Genomic DNA, 20419 nt, shown 5'->3' on the forward strand with positions numbered 1-20419 from the left:
GAGAGGCTAAAGGGAAGACTCTTTAATAGAATGGATGGAGGTAGTGGACACCGTTAGGTGTAAAAATGGATCTCTTAAATCTCCTATCACCAGTTGAAGAGGGGAAAGATATTAAAGATGAATGGGTCTCCAGCACTGACTTGTCTTTGTACTATAACCTGATCAGTGGAGGAATAAAGTACCCATCTGTACATCACTTATTTGGTATTGTCTGGCTTCTAAAAATCTCTTTACCTGATCTTATTTCTGTGACTTTTTCTGCATTCTGAAATTCCAATTGAAAGAATGTTATTTTAACTCAACAGAGGATCTAGGCAGAACTGTACATGTTCTACTCCAATGGAATCTTGGAATTGCTTCAAAGGAGATGGTGAAAATTAGGAGTTAAGGCAAGTGATTTTGTATCATGGTCATATCATTATTTTCTCTGGATAGCACTCTCTTTTAAATGTGTGTGCATGTGTGTACACATGTATGTGTGCAAGAAATTTGTATATGCAAAGGTACTAAATTGTGTTACCCAGCTGAGAACAGTGTAGCATAAAGTATCAGGTTCACAGCAAAGTCTGAATTTCCAGTCAACCTTTTATTGTTATCATAGTCTGACCCTTACAGAGCCACATTGATCTTTATAACTCTTCTTCTGCATCATACACAGTAAGGCCTCTCAGACAGTTCTTAATAGTGTGATAACCAATTCAATAAAGAATACAACTTTCAGAACTAGAGGGACATTTGTAAATGCAAGGAAATTAAATATATTTTATCGTCACAGAGGTCTTATCTCAATACTTTTCTTTAACAAGAGAGTGTTGGGAGGTGGTGTGGCTCTGTGAGGGTCGGCTGTGAGGGCCGGGGTTGTTGTGGTGGTGGTGGTAGCGGGTGCTAATGGTGGTGAGCTTGGCACCAGGACACCACACAAGCAACACCACCAACTTTCAGGATGCATTTCATTGCAGGTGGGGGTGACGATGTCTCCATTTCTTTTGATAATACTAGGGCTCCTTAAAATGGAATAATATTCTCTTAAATAAACTACAAAGATATTGCAGTAGGTGCATAAATGTTGCCAGCTATAAGGAACATTCCTTTGATAATATTTTCATCAGGCCCAAAGAATAATACATTTCATTCATGCAGCCACATAAAATTCACAACCTTTGCTTAACATCAGTTAATATATATAAGAACACATATGTGAACAAAATATGCTCTGAGGACACAATATACATATATCAGATCATTAACACAACAACTATGCAGATTTTTGGGTTTCTCACAGTAGAGAGCAACAAGGTAAATTGTGCAAACTGAACATTCAGCAGTATGCATCTTACTACACTCAGGCTTATGGACTCCAGCATAGTGATCATGCCACCTAGTGATTTGCAAATGCAGTACCACTATCACCGAGTCATGATCTCATCTACCAAAACCTTTATTTATTTGTAAGATACCAGATTACTTGCATCTGTATAATCTGGTATCTTACAAAATTAATGTTTTGGGTTTGAATATACAGTCACTGCTGCATATGATGAAACAAGATGGAAATGTATTCAAGCAGTGGGGTGAGAATATTGCATAGTGACAGCTGATCCATAAGTGGCAAAATGACTTTGCCAGAGTCTGTGAGACTGAGTATAGTAGCCTTTGTTCAGCTTCTGCAGCTGAATTCACTTCAAGGCATGACGTATAAGATATAAAACCTGCCCTCTGACACGATGCACGTCACGATACTTAACGGCAATCAGATCTCTAATATTAACTGATCTTTAACTGTTATCTATCTGGCTTCTTAAATAGTATGTTAAGGAGAGCTGGAGCTAATCACAGTGAGTGCCAGGCAACTCAAACTTTGCACAGCCTGTGTTCCAGTGCTGGCTCCAAGCATTATAAAGTGCTGGCCTTCCTGGTGCTAACAGACCCATACATTATGACTACTGCACCTTAGTAGCTTGCAGTCTTCAGTCACTGATGTGCACCTCTTTGGTGCACCTAATGTTCATTAAATGAACAGTGGATTTATAGTGAGCATTTACCTCTCCTTTACATACAAGATTATGCATTAAGTTTACAATTTCCAATTGTAATATTAGTTTTATAATTACATTTTTAATTATTAAAGTAGTTCCACAAAATGGAAGACACATCCCACCCCACGCTGCGTGTTACCACCACCACACCCACAGGGCCTGACATCATCTAGATGAATAGACATGAAGACAACAGCAAAGTCAAAAATACTCAAGCATCTAAACAGGCTAATCCTAATCTACAAGCAGAGACAGTGCTGTGCCAATGGAACAATGATGCACAGATCACAAAAGGAAAGCAAAATATGTTAATGCACGATCACTAAATAGTAATATCTAACTGTAATAAAGAAGAAAATTACATTTCTTAAAGAATGACCCATCAACCAGTGATCAAAAATAGGAAAATGACACCTATCCATTTTTGCTCACTGCTTGTGGTGCAGCTACAGCGTCTCCCTCCAGAGTGATGAGTGGAGGCACAGCCCTTGTAGCTGCACCACAAACATCTTTAACTTGCAGCTTACCACTCTTTTCTGCCTGAATTCGGTAAGATTCGCTTTCCAAAGTAAAAAAAAAATACGGGATAGAGAACCTTACGGGGCACCTTGGCAGCATTAAACACAAAAGGGTCATCAATTGATGTATCTTTGCTTGGCAAGCCACTGTCCTGATAATATGATGGAGTCAAGCAGAAACAGCTTCCCCCACTGCTTATATAGTAGTTCATTACCATGTTATTCAGTTTTCCTCATTACTGACTCAGACACTTCCATTCTTTCACTTCAGTGGCACATGATGCACTGCAAGACTGTTGGTTCTGGCATTTTCCTCCTGAGATCAAAATCAAAGGCAGAGTTTACAATACCAGAGGGGGAAGCTGGTGCTTTTCACTATATCACACCATCAGCTAGTTACTGTACTTGAACCATGCTGGGCCCTGTCTTCCGTTGTCTTCACATGTGTTCATAATGTTTGCGTCACAGATGTGAAATCGCAAAAGCATGACAGTGTTATTCACCAAGCATTTTTAGCCTTTTGTTGCCACAGACAAAAATTCACACCCAGAGTGTAGACTCCTATTCTTGCATGAGACAAATGGCTGCACAGGTTTTGCCCTTATGAGTGCATTACAAGAATCAGTGAAGTAACACTATCATGCCTTAAGTCTTTTAAAATATCTGGTTCATCTGGTTCTGTTGGAGACAGACCTTAGAGTGGTACTGCTCAGGCAATAGATTTTTTAAGCACCACTTGCTGGTATACGGAGTTCCATTGAGCTCTGAACAAAGTTGGCTGGTCTACCAACATATACTATTTTACTCAAACTGTTTTAAGTGATAGTTCAAAAATCTAGCCAAGAATAGCTTCATACATTGAAGGGCAGCACTTACAATAATCCCACTTAGATTATTAAAAGCTAAAGTTTCATCTTTTGAGATGTAATTACAAATGAAAATGATAATTAGTGTCTCTAGGGGACTGTTTCTTTGGATATTTAGTTCCATCAAATGTACTATTCCATTACAATACAATCTCATTTATAGCTTTATAGTAATATTCTTAGAACAAATGTAATGGAGAAACACGGTCAGGTTTGTACGAAACTCGGACAAACATTGTCTGTTACAAAAATTAAGAGGAAAGGAATGCTAATATATTTACTAAAGTTGCCACGGGCTGAGCCTTTCTACAAGCCGCACTCCTGCCGCCGCCACCTCCCCTGCTGGCGGGGACGCTCGCTGCTGCACTTGTGTTCCTGCCGCTGCTACAAATTTTCATATTTATATTCAATCACTTTATGAATTAGTCTTGTCCTAATGCCTTGGTGATTCAAAAGAAAATCAGTTGGAAAAGAAAATATCAAAGTATTAATCTTTCAGAAAACTGCATAAACAAACACACATTATTTACATAAAAGTTGTCAAGACAACTGTCGACACGGGTCACTGGAAACGTGGCTTGTGTTGACGGTCACAGGGATAAGTTTACATATATAATATCAATTTATTTTCACAATTTTCCTTCAGGATTAATACTTTGATTCTGTTTTCCTATTGATATTTTTGAAAATTAATTAAAGGCAAGGCTAATTAATAAGATGATAGAAAGCCATTTACATATAAAAATAGTGTTAAGTGACTAGAACATTGTGAGTGCCTCAGTGAGCTGCCCCACCAAGAGGGAGCAGGAAGCAAGGGGTGTGGCTCCTGGAGCAGCTTAGCCTGTGGCAACTATAGTTCCCCTGCCTTTAGTCACCTGCCTCAGCCAACACTTGCAACACTGTACAACTTGTGTGTGGTCAACTGTGCTCCATTAAGTTCCATGCTCAGCCACACCTTGCTATAACTATTCATGAGTAAATCCATTCATTTCTGTATCATCTTTCCCAGTTTCACTGGAAATGAAATATATGGGAGACAAAATTACATAGATCATCAAACTAAAGTATAGGTATACAATAAATTAAACAGATACAAAAGAAGGGTGTGAGATGGTCACAAGTACTAGTGATGGAGCACAGGACCCACTCAGCTGCTGTACAGTATGGGAGAGCCACAGCTCCAGCCCAGTGGCCAAGGGTACACATGCCCCACACATGGGTCAATAAAAGGGCATCCAGCTCCAGCCCTTGTGTAGACCATAAGAAAGAACCCTTGGGGACCAGCAGGAGTGGCTACAAGCTGCCCACTGTGACCTCCACTGACCCATATATTTAGCCACCCATCGCTAGTGTGAGATAAAACATACAGATGCTCCAGAGGGATTTATGATCTTAATGGTAAACACATACTCAAATTTAGCACCACGTGTCAATAGTTCTTACCGGTTTAATCCATGAAGCAGATTCCAAGTGACTTGGCACCAATGGAATTATGTAAACCTTTTAAGCCACTAAATAACCTAGTTGTGACAGGATAAATATTAATATACTGAAAACACTACAGATTATTGTAATGGGCTTATACTTAGGACTAAATAAATATCAATTATTACATAAATAATGAATCTATCCCTCTACTTCTTTCAGGGCATTATATAGCACCTAGGAGCATCAGCATCTATTGTGTGCAACTCAGTGTGTGACTAAATATTGGGCAAGTGTGGAAGGCGGGTCTTGTACACTACCAAGCTAAGACTACGGGAGTGTGTGAGGAAGGGGTGGGCCAGGTAGTCTCCTCCCTCCCTCCCTCCAGCACTCCTCTCCAACATGAGACCAGATAGCCAGCACCAGCACACTAAAGCCTGTAGGAGAGCCACCACACATCTTGTGTTGGATCCCTTGGCTTATTGGGGGAAAATGAGCTTTAGTTCATGAACATCTAAAGCTCAATATCACTCTACATCCTGTTTGCCATACCGTTTCACTCAAATTATAAAATACGTTGCTCTTATATTTCATCCATAAGAAAAGTCAGTTCTCACGAGATATGAGAGGAAGTAGAAAACAAGAAGAGATCTATTCAGAAGGTAAAACAGGAAGACAGGAAGAATATACGGCAAGATCGGCAGTTGTGATTACTTTTCAGGGAAGGAAGAAGGCTCAGAATACTGATCAAGCCGCATAAACACATCGGGATGTGTTAATATGCACCCACCATGCCATACCTGCAAGTGTATTGTAGAGGACTAGGAAAACCACACCAATTGAAAGGTCTTTAAGGTTGAGTTTACAGTATTGAGAGCTGAACTCAACCTTGAAGTAAGCTAATGAAATAACATGAGTGAAAATTAATAAAAAAAACTGCAAAGCAAATGAAGAGGGTCTTAAGAACTCTTGATATTTTGACAATAACTTGTGTATATCCTTTGTGCAGCTTCAAGAATAATTATTACAATCTTCATTTGTGCAAATTTGTCATTTGAATTTTTTTAATGAGATGGAGGGTTGTGCAGAGCAATAATAATAATAAAGCAGTACAGGTTGGTGTGGTTCTCCTGTCCAAATAGTCACCACCACCTCATTCCTGCTTGGTTGCTGTTACAGTATCCAGGCCCATCTGTGCCAGGGCTCGTAGGGCAGTGAGGCAGGCCTGAAACACACAAGATGAAATGCTGACTATTTGTGTAGTTTAAGTATTCAGATCATCATCTTCAGTATCTTACAATTATATGTTCAGTCAAATGAAATATTGACATTTGCATAAGGCAAAAAAAGATATATTCACCTGATCATGGGAGTCATCAATGGTGGGCCCAGCACCGTGAGAGACATGGGGAGGGTTGGTGGAGAGAGACACCAGGCTCAGGTACTCACTCTTATTTCCCTGCGGACAAAAAATGAATGCAAGGCTGCTTTGAGAATTTAAGTCTGAAGACTCCTTGTCTTGGCTGTCTCTATCTCATGGGCACATCTTTTTGGGTAAAAATTTAAAGATTAACCCATGTTCTGTATTAATTAGGAACTTGGAGGGCTTACATGCTTTATATATTTACTAATAAGAGAACAGGTGAAGCCAGGAGATGTAGAGACTCTAGTATATAAATTTAGATCATATAATTATCAAGAACTTCCTTACCTTGGGAAAATCAGTAAACTGAACTTGCAGCCCCAGGATCTGGGCCAGGTACATCAGCTGGTCCTTGGGTCGCACTGCCTGCGTGGTGGATACAGGATTCTGAAAACCAATTACAAGTGAACATCACTTAAACAACACACACTTAAGCAGCATTACATGAGATCATTTGGCAGCAGCTGGCACACATATGGTTCAGGATAACAAATGAGTCTTTTGTGCTGGCAAATGGATGCTTCTAACAAGTGGAGTCGATAGCAATCGGTCAGGAGTTCCTATGAGCCCTTCATGTCAATAATCACTCTCAACAGGGCAAAGGAGTAGCATAACATGAATCACTAGTAAATGGTGCTTTGTATCACTTAACATTTCACCCTGAAAGAATGGGTGGCTAGAGGTGTCTGTCAGACGAGTTTTTCCCTAACTGAACATGACCAAGACACATGATTTACTGGTTACACAGGAAAGATATGTATGTGCCAGTATAACTCACCTGATTAACCATAGCTTGGTGCTGTTGTTGCTGCTGTTGTTGCTGTTGTTGCTGCTGCTGCTGTTGTTGCTGGGTTGGTACATGTGGCTGCTGCTGTTGTGGTGGCTGTTGTTGCTGCTGCTGCTGTGGTTGTGGTTGCTGTTGCTGCTGCTGCTGCTGGGGAATTTGTGGTTGAGGTGGAGGTTGCTGTGGCTGTTGAATTTGTGGCGGGGGTGGCGGGGGCTGCTGTGGGGGCTGCTGAGTGGGTGGCTGAGGTTGCTGCTGCTGCTGTTGCTGCTGTTGTTGTTGCTGTTGCTGTGGTGGCCCGGTCATGGATGATGGTTGCTGGGGTGGAGGTGGAAGGGTCTGCTGGCTGGATGGTGGAGGCCCCTGGTGGCATATTATGTGTATCACACACAATGAAGCTTTTACAATATTTAATAAACACTGTCTATATTGCCATTAAGAGAACATCACACTTCCCTGACATCACTATCATTTAAAACTAAAACGTTCATTCACATGCCATTCACAACACAAACACCTCTCAAGTCATGCATCTCTTTGGCCTGAATCCCCAACTCTATTTTGTCATGGCAACATGTAAGAAGAGGATTTCATTTCCTAAAAGCTATTTCATTCAAATGCTTACTCATTGAGGCAAATATGTATTGAATTTCTTGCAAAATACTACTGAATGAGTATGGATACAAATTTCTAAAGTGGAAAAATATATATGAATAAATAAAAAATGCAGACCATATGTTGTAATCTTAGCCACTGGCATCTTCATTGTTGGAAAAAACTAAGGATTATGTGCAAGTCACAGACTATAATGTAGGAGGCTTACCTGGAGGGAGCCCTGAGGCGCTGGCGGAAGACTCTGTTTCACCATTGCCTCTGCTGTAGGGGAGTTTCCAGACTTCAGTAACTCCTTGGCTATAGTTGCAGTGGCCTGCATGTTGACCATTGGACCAACACTCACCACCCCCATGCCTGCACCAACCAAAACAACCAACACGTCAATACATACCTATTCCTTCTCTTATACAGTTTGTTTCTTTTTTTGTTAACTCCAGGAAAATATATCTGATTCTGACTGACAAGTGAGAAGGCAATCCAATTCAGAAACTTTTCATATGAGAGGATTTGTAATAACAGCACAGAGAAGGGATTCCCATGTCAATGAACTATTATTGTCTGCATATGATAAAGGATTTGTAATGACAACAATATCTACATCCTGACCTAATCCAGGAACAGGGAAGAGTCTGACCTGTCATCACACTCTTACTACCCACATAAGATACATTACATGGGAGCAGGTGCTTACCTTGAGGTTGGACCTGCTGGAAGCCATGGAGAGCTGAGCCATCTGGCATCATGATGAGTCCTGGCACTAACTGCCTACCTCCTCCAACAGCAGGCCCTCCCATCTGACCCAAGGTGTTCACGCTGCCCACAACAGCTGCCTCGGACCCTCGCTGGTCTCCTCCATCTTCCAAGAAAGTCACCTGCAATTCACAATGTTTCTCTTAGTAATGACAAGAGCAAAGTACTGTGAAAATACTAATGGTGAACTTTGTAAAGTCAAACAAGAGCATTGGTAAAGGTGAAAAAATTTCTCACTTTTAGCACGGCTGGAGAAAGAAATATATGTCTGTACTGATACCATTGGTTTTTAAATATTCAAATAGATCAATTAATTAATCCCTCCACTGTGATAAAAGAATTTCCACATTCCCTTATGAATGTTACACTCTATACACAGAACAAGCAGCTTATTGTGATTACTAGCTGATTCCTCTTAGCTACTGACATGATCATCAGTGCATCATGTCCTGTGTTACCTTCAGGGTGTAGTCTCCATGCTGAATCATAAAAATAAGACAATGCTTGGAGGAGTAGTTTATTGCCAAATGATAAGTAAACATAACAACTTTCATATAAATAAAATTTACTTAAACCTTTCATAAGCTCACACAGATGTCACAACTGTGATGTGTTTGATTATATAAAGCAGAGACCAAAACAAGAATTTCACCAGTCTTACCTTTCTGGTTTTGTCAGGATCTGAGTTAGCACCATCAGTCTTGATTGCAGACTTCCCTGGCTGAGGCTGGGGACGAGAGTAACCCAACAGCTGCAACATGTTCTCAGCAGCTGCTCTCTTAGCAAGTTTTTTGTTTGGCCCACTTCCTTGGGCATTCTGGGTCCCTACAGTGACCTGCAGCACATAAAATATTTTTAGATGTTGTATGCATGAAAAAGAAAACTCTCCATCATACCACTTTGCATCCCAAGGTAATGTTGCAGAACTGGTAAAACAACAGATGTGAGAGTTACAAAAAGCAGTAAATATCGGTCATCTTTCTGTTAAGGTGCAAGGGATTACAGTTCAAACAAGGGAAGTCTTGCTGGTGGTTCGCCTCACCTGCATGATGAACTCCCTGCGGCGCGGCACCCCACGCTCTGCCAGAAGAGTGTATACCGGCTCCTTCTCCTTCTTGGCCTGCTGGATCTGGATAAGGCGTGAGATGGGGTTGATGCCCTGGCCGTATTCTGGGGCTGCCTTCTGTTCCTGCTCGACGTTCAGAAAGAAAATTTTTAGTCATAAATATATGCTTCAAAAATTCTCTAATGTAAAAATTCTTAAATAGTAGAGGCAAGTGTAAATGGATTTATCAAACAAAATCGGTAAAAATACAGACTGTCATGCTGTCAAAGCCACACAACCTGCATGAGCTCAATGTTCTCAATCTTGTGTGCTTCTTAATTCCTTGCTATCTTTAATGAATCTCCTATAAATCTGTCACAAGTAAAACTAAATTTGCAGGCTAGGAAATTTTCTACCAAAACTGCAATATTCATCATTTAAGCCTCAGTGACCTGTTACTCTTGAGATAAATCCTCAATCAAAGGCACACACACACACACCTACCTGTTGGTGAGTCAATCTTTAAGCTAAGGGAAACCCTTATATGTAGTCAATCAGTAACCCAAACAGGTCTCTACAAGGTATATGAAATGATTCCTTGCTTCAGAACTGTATATGAGCCATAAACAAGTAAAAATTTGATGAGATGGTTTTGAAGAGCTGAAATACATGCAAAGCCAGATGCTTTATGCAGTGAACACCTTATAACACGAATTTAGATACTTTTTTCACAAATTGTTAATTAAAAATGGATAAAAAATTTCCATAAATTTCTTTTCATAAGGACAGTGTACAATTCAAGTTCATTAGCTCTTGGGGATCCAGTATTCTCAAGCAAGTGATAAGAAAAGAAATGGTGGAGAAAGTGACTTAAGAGGATCTTACATTAACAGAATACTACTCAACAAGGGGTCTCAATTCAGACATATTCAGCATGCCATTACCACCACACATGCAAGCAAGCTGGGAGTCTATTGTTAGCACTAATTACTGTTGTGCTTCATGTAAACTGGAACTAAAATAAAGGGAAGTTATGACTTCTTAGTAACACTGCTATTAGTTCCTTATTTTTCAGACATAAGGAAATAAATGCATGATGTGAACTTTAAAGTGGGGAATAAAAGTACCAAACGAGAAAAAAGGGCGCGGTGGTATACTTGCCTCTTGACCCACCTTGATGAGGTTTCGGCTCTTCTTCTTCGTTGTGGGTTTACGCTTGATGCGGACCATTGTGGTCGGCGGCAGAGCGGGAAGCTTGCGTAGTTCCTCCAGCATTAACTCTGCTGCTCTCTTCTTGCTCACCTGAGAAATGACAAACCATCAGTGGAGCCAACACAAAATAAAATATGTTTAGAAATTATACTGCAGTACCTTTTGAATTAATTTGAAGCTAAACAATGTTTCTTACAAATGAATGTCTTCTAGAATGAAAATTAAATGTAGCCAAACCTTCTTGCCAGTCCCTTCTCCCTCAGTGCGGTATTCCCCAACCATGCACACTGTGACAAAAGTGCGGACATGGGGCGGTCCAGACTCTCTCACTACTTCAAATGTGACCATCAAGTTTCGCTTCAGTGCTATCTCATGAACCAGAGAGATGGGGGACTTCAGGTCTGCATTGGGATCCAGGTCAGAGAGATCTGCAATGATGACAGTAAAGTGTTACATTGTAGAGAAAAACCTTCCTTTCTACACATGCATTACTGAATAATATCAATAACTAAGAAGTTTTGCAGGTGCTGATAATCGCTCAGCTAAAATCTAAGTATATGATTATGTGGTATTGGTATAAACGAAGTACAGGCCACTTGAAAATACTGGAGTATTGGTATCAGCATGTGTTTAAACAGTAGGATAAAACACAAGATAAATGAATCAGTAGTGTGTAAGATGAAGAGGTTGTAAGTAAAGACAGAATGAATCATTTGTGGCCAGATGAGAGTGTGAGAGCACCTGCATTTAAAAACTAATTCCATGTTGTATAATAATAATGACAAAAAATTAAGAATATCAATTAATGAAAATATAATACTTTTTATTTCTTACCTTAAGCACTAATATTTCTCTTCCACTATATGCCAGGCTAAATATTGCATGCTGAGAACTAAGAGGTCTGACTCATAACAAAATAAAGTGGCATTGCATCAGTGAGCTCACATGGTATTAAAAATTCAGTGAGATTGGCAGTGGGTTGGCCCTCACCTCCCTGGGTGCAGGTGGCAGCATTCTCTGGCATGGGCAGTGTCTTCATCAGCTTGAGGGCCTTGGAGGCAGCGTTGTGTTTGGCCTGCTGTGCTGTTGTCCCCTCTCCAATGAATTCCCGTGATCCCACCCGCAGTGTCACAAAGAAGATGGGGTAGAGTGGAGGTCGACCGTAATATTTCTGTTATAAATAAATAAATAAATAAAAAGATAGATAGAAAAATAAATGTAGAGTCATGAAGTGTTGTAAACTAAAAAAATCAAACTATAAAATGCTTTAACCATCTAGGCACACTAAGTAATATGTTCCCTATGGGGCACAGAATTAATAAGTAACTAAAAGTTATAAGCAGAAGCCTTAAACTTTAAAAGAATAACCAGGAAAGTCAGATGCGGTCAACATGAACATGGAATGCAAAGTACTAACAAAAAGCACCTCACTAGGATTGCGAAGACCTATCCTAACCCAGGAAAGTACACTTGTTACCAGTTCCTTCCTACACAACCTATTTTGCCTCACACAGCAGCAAAATATCCAAGTTCCACCTCGCTAGTTAAGAAGCTGCTACTAAACATATCATCATGCATAAAGGAATTTCTACACTCCACTTTTCTCACGTGTCATCCATCACGTTTGAGAAATAGCCCCTTGCGTATGAATAACAAAGGAGACTCACCTGATTGTACATGGCCCTGATGTTTGGAGGCATGTTGAAGTATGGGTTGGGAGGTCGTGGTGTCTCCATGAAGGTGTAGATGGCAGCCTCCCCTCGCTTCATGGCCAAGGCATTCAGCTCCACGGTGGGTGTCAATTTAGCTGTATAAGAACAAAATGATACAGATAGCTGACACATGTTTGTTATTTTCTCATTACTGTGTGAATCTCTGACAGCAAAGCTGTTTTTCCTCACTTTCTCCCAGGATTTAGTACAGTAGACTGCTCTACATGGCATGTGACACTTACTTTGTTTATTTTGCCTCTGTGTCTTGGGTGGAGGGTGTTTGAACTGTGTCTTCTCCAAGGCAATGGCTGCAGCAGAGTGCTGGGCTTTCTTGATGCTGGGGCCGGATGCGGTGTAGTCTTCACTCTCACCAAGACGCAGTGTTACGGTGAAGGTTTTCTTGTGAGCAGGACCCTTCTCATCCGTTAAACAATACTGGTGTTGGATCTACCAAACATCAATAATTAGTATTCACTCTAGCAATGGCAATAACGATTACTTTCCATCTAACTAACTATCTATATCTCCAAAACCTTGTACCTCTCCAGAGACTTCCCTTGAGATGGTGTCTACAGTAGAAGAGTCTCTATCTTTCCCAGTTCTGGTGTTCCTTAATGATGTGGTCAAGTCTTTACCTGTCATCTTTCTTTACAGTACTTTCCCAACCTGTTTATCAATTTTTATCTTAATTTCTGGACATTTAAATTCTATTTCTATGCATTTCTCTTAAAAGACATATATGCATGATACAGGTGGCCTCTAAATTGTGAAATTCAAGAGATGAACAAAATAAATAAACATAACACTGCAGTTTTAGCAGATCTCTTAAGAGCATGACATAAATTACCCAAAATCAGCTAACACAGGAACTTCCTACATGAATCTCATACAACAATTACTAACACCAGTAAAGTGCATAACACTCTGAGTACTTCTACACACCTTATTGTACCTGGCCAATTCATTAATGAGACACATGGGAGTCTTTTCTTTGCTGGAGGCTGAAGGGTCTGTGCCCATCGGCCCCACACCGGTAAGCGGGGAATTGGCGGAGGAGGCACTGCTTACACTGACCCCATTGGCTGATGGACTGAGACCCACCACACTGTTGCCACCAACCATGTCCTGCTGGGGCTGTGCTGGCTGCTGCTGCTGCTGAGGTGGCTGTGGTGGTTGTAGGGGAGGCTGTGTTTGTTGCTGAGGATGCTGCATTGTTTGTGTCATTGGCTGTTGATGGACCTAGGAAGATGAAAAAACATAGATCTAAAAACATTGTCTGCTCAAACTGTGGGCAAAAGATATAATTTGCTTCTATGAAGAGAGGTAAACTTCTTGATGTCTCTTCTGCAATTGTTCGCTTTTCATTTCCTTGTGTCATCTTGTTTCTCTGGAGATGAGAGAGAGAGAGAGAGAGAGAGAGAGAGAGAGAGAGAGAGAGAGAGAGAGAGAGAGAGAGAGAGAGAGAGAGAGAGAGAGAGAGAGAGAGAGAGAGAGAGAGAGAGAGAGAGAGAGAGAGAGAGAGAGAGAGAGAGAGAGAGAGAGAGAGAGAGAGAGAGAGAGAGAGAGAGAGAGAGAGAGAGAGAGAGAGAGAGAGAGAGAGAGAGAGAGAGAGAGAGAGAGAGAGGCGGGGGAGATAATTTACTTCTATGAGGTATACTAGACTTCTCTGTCTCTTTTGCAAGTAGTCTCTTTTAATTTCCTTCTGTGTCATCTTATTTCTCTTTTGTTCCTCACACACAGATCTTTATCCACCTGTATGTCTTTCAGGGCAGAAGACGACTCACCTGTGCATGGTGTGGGGGAGGCTGCTGCTGCTGCTGCTGTTGTGCTGGCTGCTGATGCTGATGCTGATGTTGATGCTGATGTTGATGCTGTTGCTGATGCTGAGGTTGTTGTGGTTGTTGCTGTTGCTGGTGACTACTGCTAGGTGAGGTGCCCATCCCTCCTGGCCCACTGCTGCCCATCCCACCTATCTGCATGCAGAAAATACAGAAATATGAACAATAAGCTCCATGACATTCTTGATTCTTTCATAGGGATAGATGTTAAGGCTTCAATTATTTGTAATTATTTTTGAGACCCATATAATATGGATTTCTTACAGCAATGGATAGCAGGTGTACATTATTCAGTTGAGTGGTTGGGACAGAGTTAAGGTGAGGAAGGAAGGCAGGAGTGGACTCACCTGGTGTGGGGCGGAGTGATGCATGACAGAGTGTGGGGGGTGGGTCATATGGGGAGGCCCCGTCACGCCAGCCGTGGCCTGGAGATGGGCCGGCCCTCCGTGGTGACCCCCATGCGGCCCACCGTGGGGACCACCGTGCGGCCCACTACTGCTGCTACCACTGTGGAGTCCCATGTGTGGCCCCGAGTGAGGGCCGCCATGGCTGTGAGGGCCTCCATGAGGGCCTCCATGGGGTCCAGTGGGTGGCCCCCCATGTGGCCCTGAGTGTGGGCCAGAGTGGGGGCCAGAGTGAGGGCCGGAGTGTGGGCCAGTGTGAGGACCAGAGTGAGGGCCCGAGTGTGGCCCTGAGTGAGGGCCAGAGTGAGGGCCGGAATGGGGGCCTGTGTGGGGTGCACTGTGAGGGCCAGTGTGGGGGTTGGAGTGCGGGGCAGAGTGGTGGGGGCCATGGTGTGGGCCGTGGGATGGGTGTGGACCATGGTGGGGGGTTTGTGCTGGGTGATGTGCTGGGTGATACTGGGAGTGTGGGGGACCCGTGTGTGGGGGAGGCCCTGTTGGGGGCGGCTGAGGGGGACCACTGGGATGGTGTGGTGGAGGACCAGGGTGGTGGGGACCTGGGGGGCCATGGTGGTGGTGTGGGTGGTGGTGGTGGTATTGCGTGCTGAGGGTGTGGTGGTCAGGACCAACACCTGACTCTGGGTGACTCATGGCCTGAGTCATGACAGCCATCCCACCAGTGGGAGCCATCATGGGCGCCATGCTCACCAGACCTGCAACGCACAATGCTTACCACTCCACCACAACAGCTAACACGCACATAAATTCAGGCTTGAGAGAGAGACAAAAATAAAAAGATAATTTGAAGGAAGAAACACCACTTGCTGAAATGATGCCACAAATCAATTAAGGAATCAAACTGAACAGCAACTATCACTAATTCCTCACATGGAGATCTTTGTCATAGAATGTACACCAAACAAAAAAACAAAGGCCAACACAGAGACTGGGCAGGCGGGCATGTCCTACCCTGCATGGATACAGGCGGTGGCTGTGTCATGGAGACCATCATGGGGGGTCGCTGCTGATGGGGCGGCACCAGGCTAGGCTGAGCCATGCGCATTGGGACCTGCGCCATCCTGCAAAAATAATCCACTTGACAATCCAGAAAGTTTCATAAGGGAAATGTACCTCAGCACAGAAACTGATAGTAGTAAGAGTGAATTAAAAACTCCATAAATTAAAGATCAATCTATATAGCATAATAATATATTGGATGCATGCTAAACATTTCAGCAGGGAATATTCTAGAAAAAAAATGTTAAAATTGACAAAAACCCAAGCATCTCTGCACTGTTTCAGAAACACACTATTCGTTCCTCCCCCCCCAAAAAAAAAAAAAAAAAAAAACATGCATCTTAGAAAGATCATCAGATTCAAAAATCATTACTTTCATTCATGACATAACCTGACAAAAAAGAAACTTTTAGTGTCTGAGAAAAGGAACTCGCTGCTTGACAATCCTTACAGCAAAGGCCTTGGGTTGCTTTGTAACAAGTTTGGTAACAGTGAATACCTCATGCAGTCAGTAAGACACTGGAGATAGAAACTAGGTGACTAATGGGGAAGTTTCCTTAGCCTTTGCCCTTTACTTGGTGTGGCATGTGGGTAATATTACAGTGTTTTCACAAGTTCTCCTGGCCACATCAGCATCCCCCATCACTCAACATGAAAACATAAAAAAAGTATGGGAAGCTGTGAGAAGCCATCAGGCTACACATGGCAGTCCATAAATGAAACATACCTACCTATTTCTATCTATCATCCTTATCTATAAATCTGTCCAGTGAGGTAGCAAGGCCCATGAAGAGGAGGTATGGGCACCAGCACTAAACAGAAGTGTACCATGTGAAGTTCAGGGCCAGGACTAGGGGGCCTGCACAGGATTTATAAATGCTGGTGTGCAGAGCATAGTTAGAAGCTGTGAAACTAGACAGCGCACAGGTCCACATCTGCATCCAGCAGCTCATATAAAAATGCTGCAGGGGGCTCTAACTTGAGGCCTTGAGCTGGAATCTATACTGCGAAGCAGTACGCAGGGGATTCACACCTCTTAACTTGCTGGAGCTGATCAGGGCTGGGAAAGGGCATGTAAGGTCTCCTCCTACTGCAAGGCTTCACTCCCCGCCAACAAGGGTGTTCTGTAGAAACTGCTTCCCGTGTGGATACCTGGGACAGGTGGAAATACTGCCCTAGTGGACAGACAGTTCCAGTATCGTCCTTGTTACTGGAACTGTGGGAAGGGGCACCATACAAGCTCTTGTCCCTCTGTCTCTCCTACTGTTGCAGCACAAAGTGAGGGAAACTTGAACTGGCAGGAAAATGGGGCCCAGTACCAGCTAGTTTCTGTGTGACCCCACTCTACCTAAGGTGCTGCACCACAGGTGCCCATTCTGTCACGGTGCATGGTCAGGTGGATGGGAAGCCCTGTAGCCTGACAATGGACCCAGGCATGGAGTGTACATTCCTGCAGAAGGGCACTGTGGTGGCAGTGACAGACTTGGATCATTGGAAAGGGAACTGTGTGGCGTGATGGGCCACTGCACCTAGCTGAAGAGGCTGATGCACACCATGATTGTCATTGGTGGGGTGGACGAGAACCTGCCGGTCTTCCTGGCTGACAGCTGGTCCTGGATTATCTCTGCGAGAACTTTCCCTTCCTTTCTACTGAGGCCCTGCTGGAATAATAGAATACTACCTCAGTAGCAGTGGACTGCTGTTCTACCAAGATTCATTCTTTTTAGGGTGGTTATGAGTCTGCTCAGGTTATTTCCAGACATTTTTTTTTTCTTTATGGACTGAAGGTACTAAATAAATCAAGTAATTTAAGAAAATAAGTGTCTATTTAGTTGTCTTAAGATCAGGTTGTTCACCAAGGCTTTGGATAGTAATGAGTCAGATATGGGCATTTCCAAAGGCCATTGTTTTCTTCAAGGACAGAGTGTGTGTTAAGCTGACATCTTCAGATAAGGAAAGAGATGGTTTTAAAAGCGAATCTACTGTCTTGTTTTCAGTTCTGGTTAGGAGGCAGACTTGTTCAGCAGAATTCAAGTTAAGTATCATTCAGCTAAGGTTATTTCCAGACCGAACATTTTCCTTTAAGGATTGAGAGTATCGGTTCGGTTGACATCTTCAGATATAGAATGACACAGTTTTAAGTGTTAATATCAGATAATACTGCTCGGCCTTGACTTCTAAATACGTAATTTTTTTTCTTTACCAAACCAGACCAGATATCCTCATATAATAATCATCATGCTAACAGCTATACACCAAAGCTTTAATTCAACAAGGTCTGTCGATACGAGACTCAACCTACACTAATGTCATGAGTTAGGGCAGTGTGAGGACAGCAGCATCACATCACCAGCATCACCAAGCTAGCAAAGCAGCAACACCACGCCTCAGCCTCTCCCAGCAACACCAGACACGCAGCACACACATGCCTAGGGTGAGGGGTGGGAGGGACAGAGCATCCTGAAGGAAAGGAATGGCAAGGGAAGGCCACAGCGGCGAGTGCAGACGACACACACACACACACATACATACATACACACACACACACACCGCCTCTTGTCCCCCTCTCCCACACACTCACCTTACACTTGTAGCCTCTCACTTCACGTCAACCCACAGGAATATAGGAGTACTTAAGGTTGAAGTGAAATCAGAGGCGTGAGGGAATAATAATTAGTGGAGAAACGTATAGCAAACAGAGACGGGAATCCTACAAGCTAGTGTGCGGCCATGCTGCCTGGGTGCGGGGCTGCCCCGCCCCGCCGCCTTCCCTTGCATCACGGCTCTGCCCGTGAATTACTGCACATTATTAGGCACTATACATTCAAGTACCTTGTATAACACCTGAGGTTCTAACTGGGGTCTAGGGATGAAGTCATGTGGATTTCCAGGCTTAAGTAAAATTCGTAGCATCCATCGAAAAAAAAGTTTTCAGATCAGACTTCTGATCAGATTGATTTCATATTATACAGCAGTAAACTCAATAGTTATATAGGGAAAAGGGCTTATTAAGAGTATTCAGTTATTGAGAAATGTATAAACACAGCGTTGACCGGGTGATGACAGAAAACTGGTGGCTTGTCAACTTTGATGGCAGACTTGAGGCTTCTGAGCGGGCAGGGATGGGAGGGACTCAGACCGTATTTTGAAACACTTTCGCGCCGCACCTCCACTACATTTAAAGACCTCTGTTAAAGTTACACATTTTTATGGATCTAGCGACAGATTAACAAGATTTCTACATAATTATCAGGAGAAACACTCTTAAGAATCAGGCTCATCATCTCTGTGGCCTTTGAAAATAGTCGTGGTGAGAGAGAAAGCGTTTCTGAATACAGATCATACCAATAAGACTTAACAGTAATATACACGGAATTAACCATTAGTCTACATGCATTCCATTGCCCGGTTTCTTGTCCTGTCTTATCTGCTTTTAAATGTCCATGTATCACTCGCAGTACTTTCTGGTGATGTGTTCCATTGGTTGATTGCTCAGAGCGTGTTGAAGTGTCTTGGGTTCGTGTTTTTGTTGCACTTTGATTTATGTTTCTCTTCGGGTATGCCCAGTTTCATTAGTCGTTCTTCATAGCGGGTCTCTTTCAGTTGTACTAAAATCTCCCAGCTTTGTTCCGGACTTTTTCTAGTTTGCTAATGTTAACTCCTCCTTGTCTCACACATGTACTACATAAGAATATAAAATAAGGCAAGCTACAAGAAGCCATCAGACCTACAAGTACCAGTCCCTGTATGGAACAGTTTCCTATATCCACTCATCATCTCATTCAAAAGTTTACTCCATCTTCTTTTAAAGCTTGCTAATGATTCGGCATTAACAACCTGATTACTGAGTCTATTCCATTCATTTACCACTGAATTTGATAACTAATTCCTTCGTATCTCTTTTTAAATCTAACTTCCCTTGCTTTTCAGATCCATCTGCCTTGCTGAGATGTTAATGATAATAAAACCTAATAACAAACACTTTATTGTCGCATAAGAATACATTAATTCGTATCATTAACTCTCGAAAACAATAATAAAATATAAATAAATCCATATCTCATACTCATGCAGTTTAATACGATTATACATAATATTAAAACCTAAATGTAGTACACGTTTTAAGAAGGATCTCTGTTCTGTATTGTTCACTCAAGATCGTAACACTACCAGGTACAGAAGATCTCAAATACCTACAAGTTATTATGTCAATACGTGTATATATGTGCCTATCTATATACCATGCCGGCAATCACACACACACACACACACACACACACACACACACCATTCACACTTTTAACCCTTCTACTACAAGAAATACTAAATTTCTTGACATTAGACACCCAAGCATATACTTTTCTTTAAATGTAGAGTTATTCGATTCCCTTAATATGCCATTATCTCTGGGGAAAATATTTTCTCTCTCTCCACTTTTCCAGTTCTCTTACTGTTTTAATCATTATATGTATGTGGGTCATTTTCTCTTATTTTCTCCTATGTGGGAAATTTAGTCTCTCTAATTATGACAATTATTTTTACATCTGACAGCATTTTAGTTGTCACTGTAATTATTATTTATGTATTTATTATTATTATTATTATTATTATCATTATTATTATTATTATTATTATTATTATTATTATCATTATTATTATTTCGTTATTCTATTTTTTTTTTATTTGCATATATTTATTTATTTTTACCCCACACACGGCAAAGTTTTAGTGGCAGTGGGTTTGGGTGTTATGGAAGCACGAACATCAAAAGAACGCA

General features: G+C 41.9%; 1 protein-coding gene across 4 annotated transcripts; it reads right to left on the minus strand.

The window, feature by feature from the left end:
- Window positions 1-571: 571 nt before the first annotated feature.
- LOC135106601 (maternal effect protein staufen-like) lies at window positions 572-18404 on the minus strand. Of its 4 annotated transcripts, none has more exons than XM_064015870.1 (18): window positions 18224-18404; window positions 15595-15704; window positions 14572-15338; window positions 14171-14359; window positions 13329-13625; window positions 12629-12833; window positions 12342-12481; window positions 11620-11845; window positions 10912-11102; window positions 10624-10764; window positions 9460-9606; window positions 9079-9252; window positions 8359-8539; window positions 7876-8021; window positions 7047-7415; window positions 6557-6655; window positions 6206-6304; window positions 572-6070 (listed from the first exon to the last, which is right to left on the minus strand). In XM_064015870.1, the coding sequence occupies exons 2-18, from the start codon at window positions 15701-15703 to the stop codon at window positions 5999-6001; spliced, it is 3552 nt and encodes a 1183-aa protein (XP_063871940.1). In that variant the 5' UTR covers window position 15704; window positions 18224-18404; the 3' UTR covers window positions 572-5998. The 4 variants fall into 4 exon arrangements, with proteins under 4 accessions (XP_063871940.1, XP_063871941.1, XP_063871939.1 ...); XM_064015871.1 differs by lacking the exon at window positions 18224-18404 and adding an exon at window positions 17945-18133 and having other exon boundaries at window positions 10636-10764; XM_064015869.1 differs by lacking the exon at window positions 18224-18404 and adding an exon at window positions 17945-18132.
- Between the last annotated feature and the right edge of the window lie 2015 nt (window positions 18405-20419).

The sequence above is a fragment of the Scylla paramamosain genome, chromosome 13 (genome assembly GCF_035594125.1).
Source record: "Scylla paramamosain isolate STU-SP2022 chromosome 13, ASM3559412v1, whole genome shotgun sequence".
In the NCBI taxonomy this organism is placed as follows: Eukaryota; Metazoa; Arthropoda; class Malacostraca; order Decapoda; family Portunidae; genus Scylla; species Scylla paramamosain.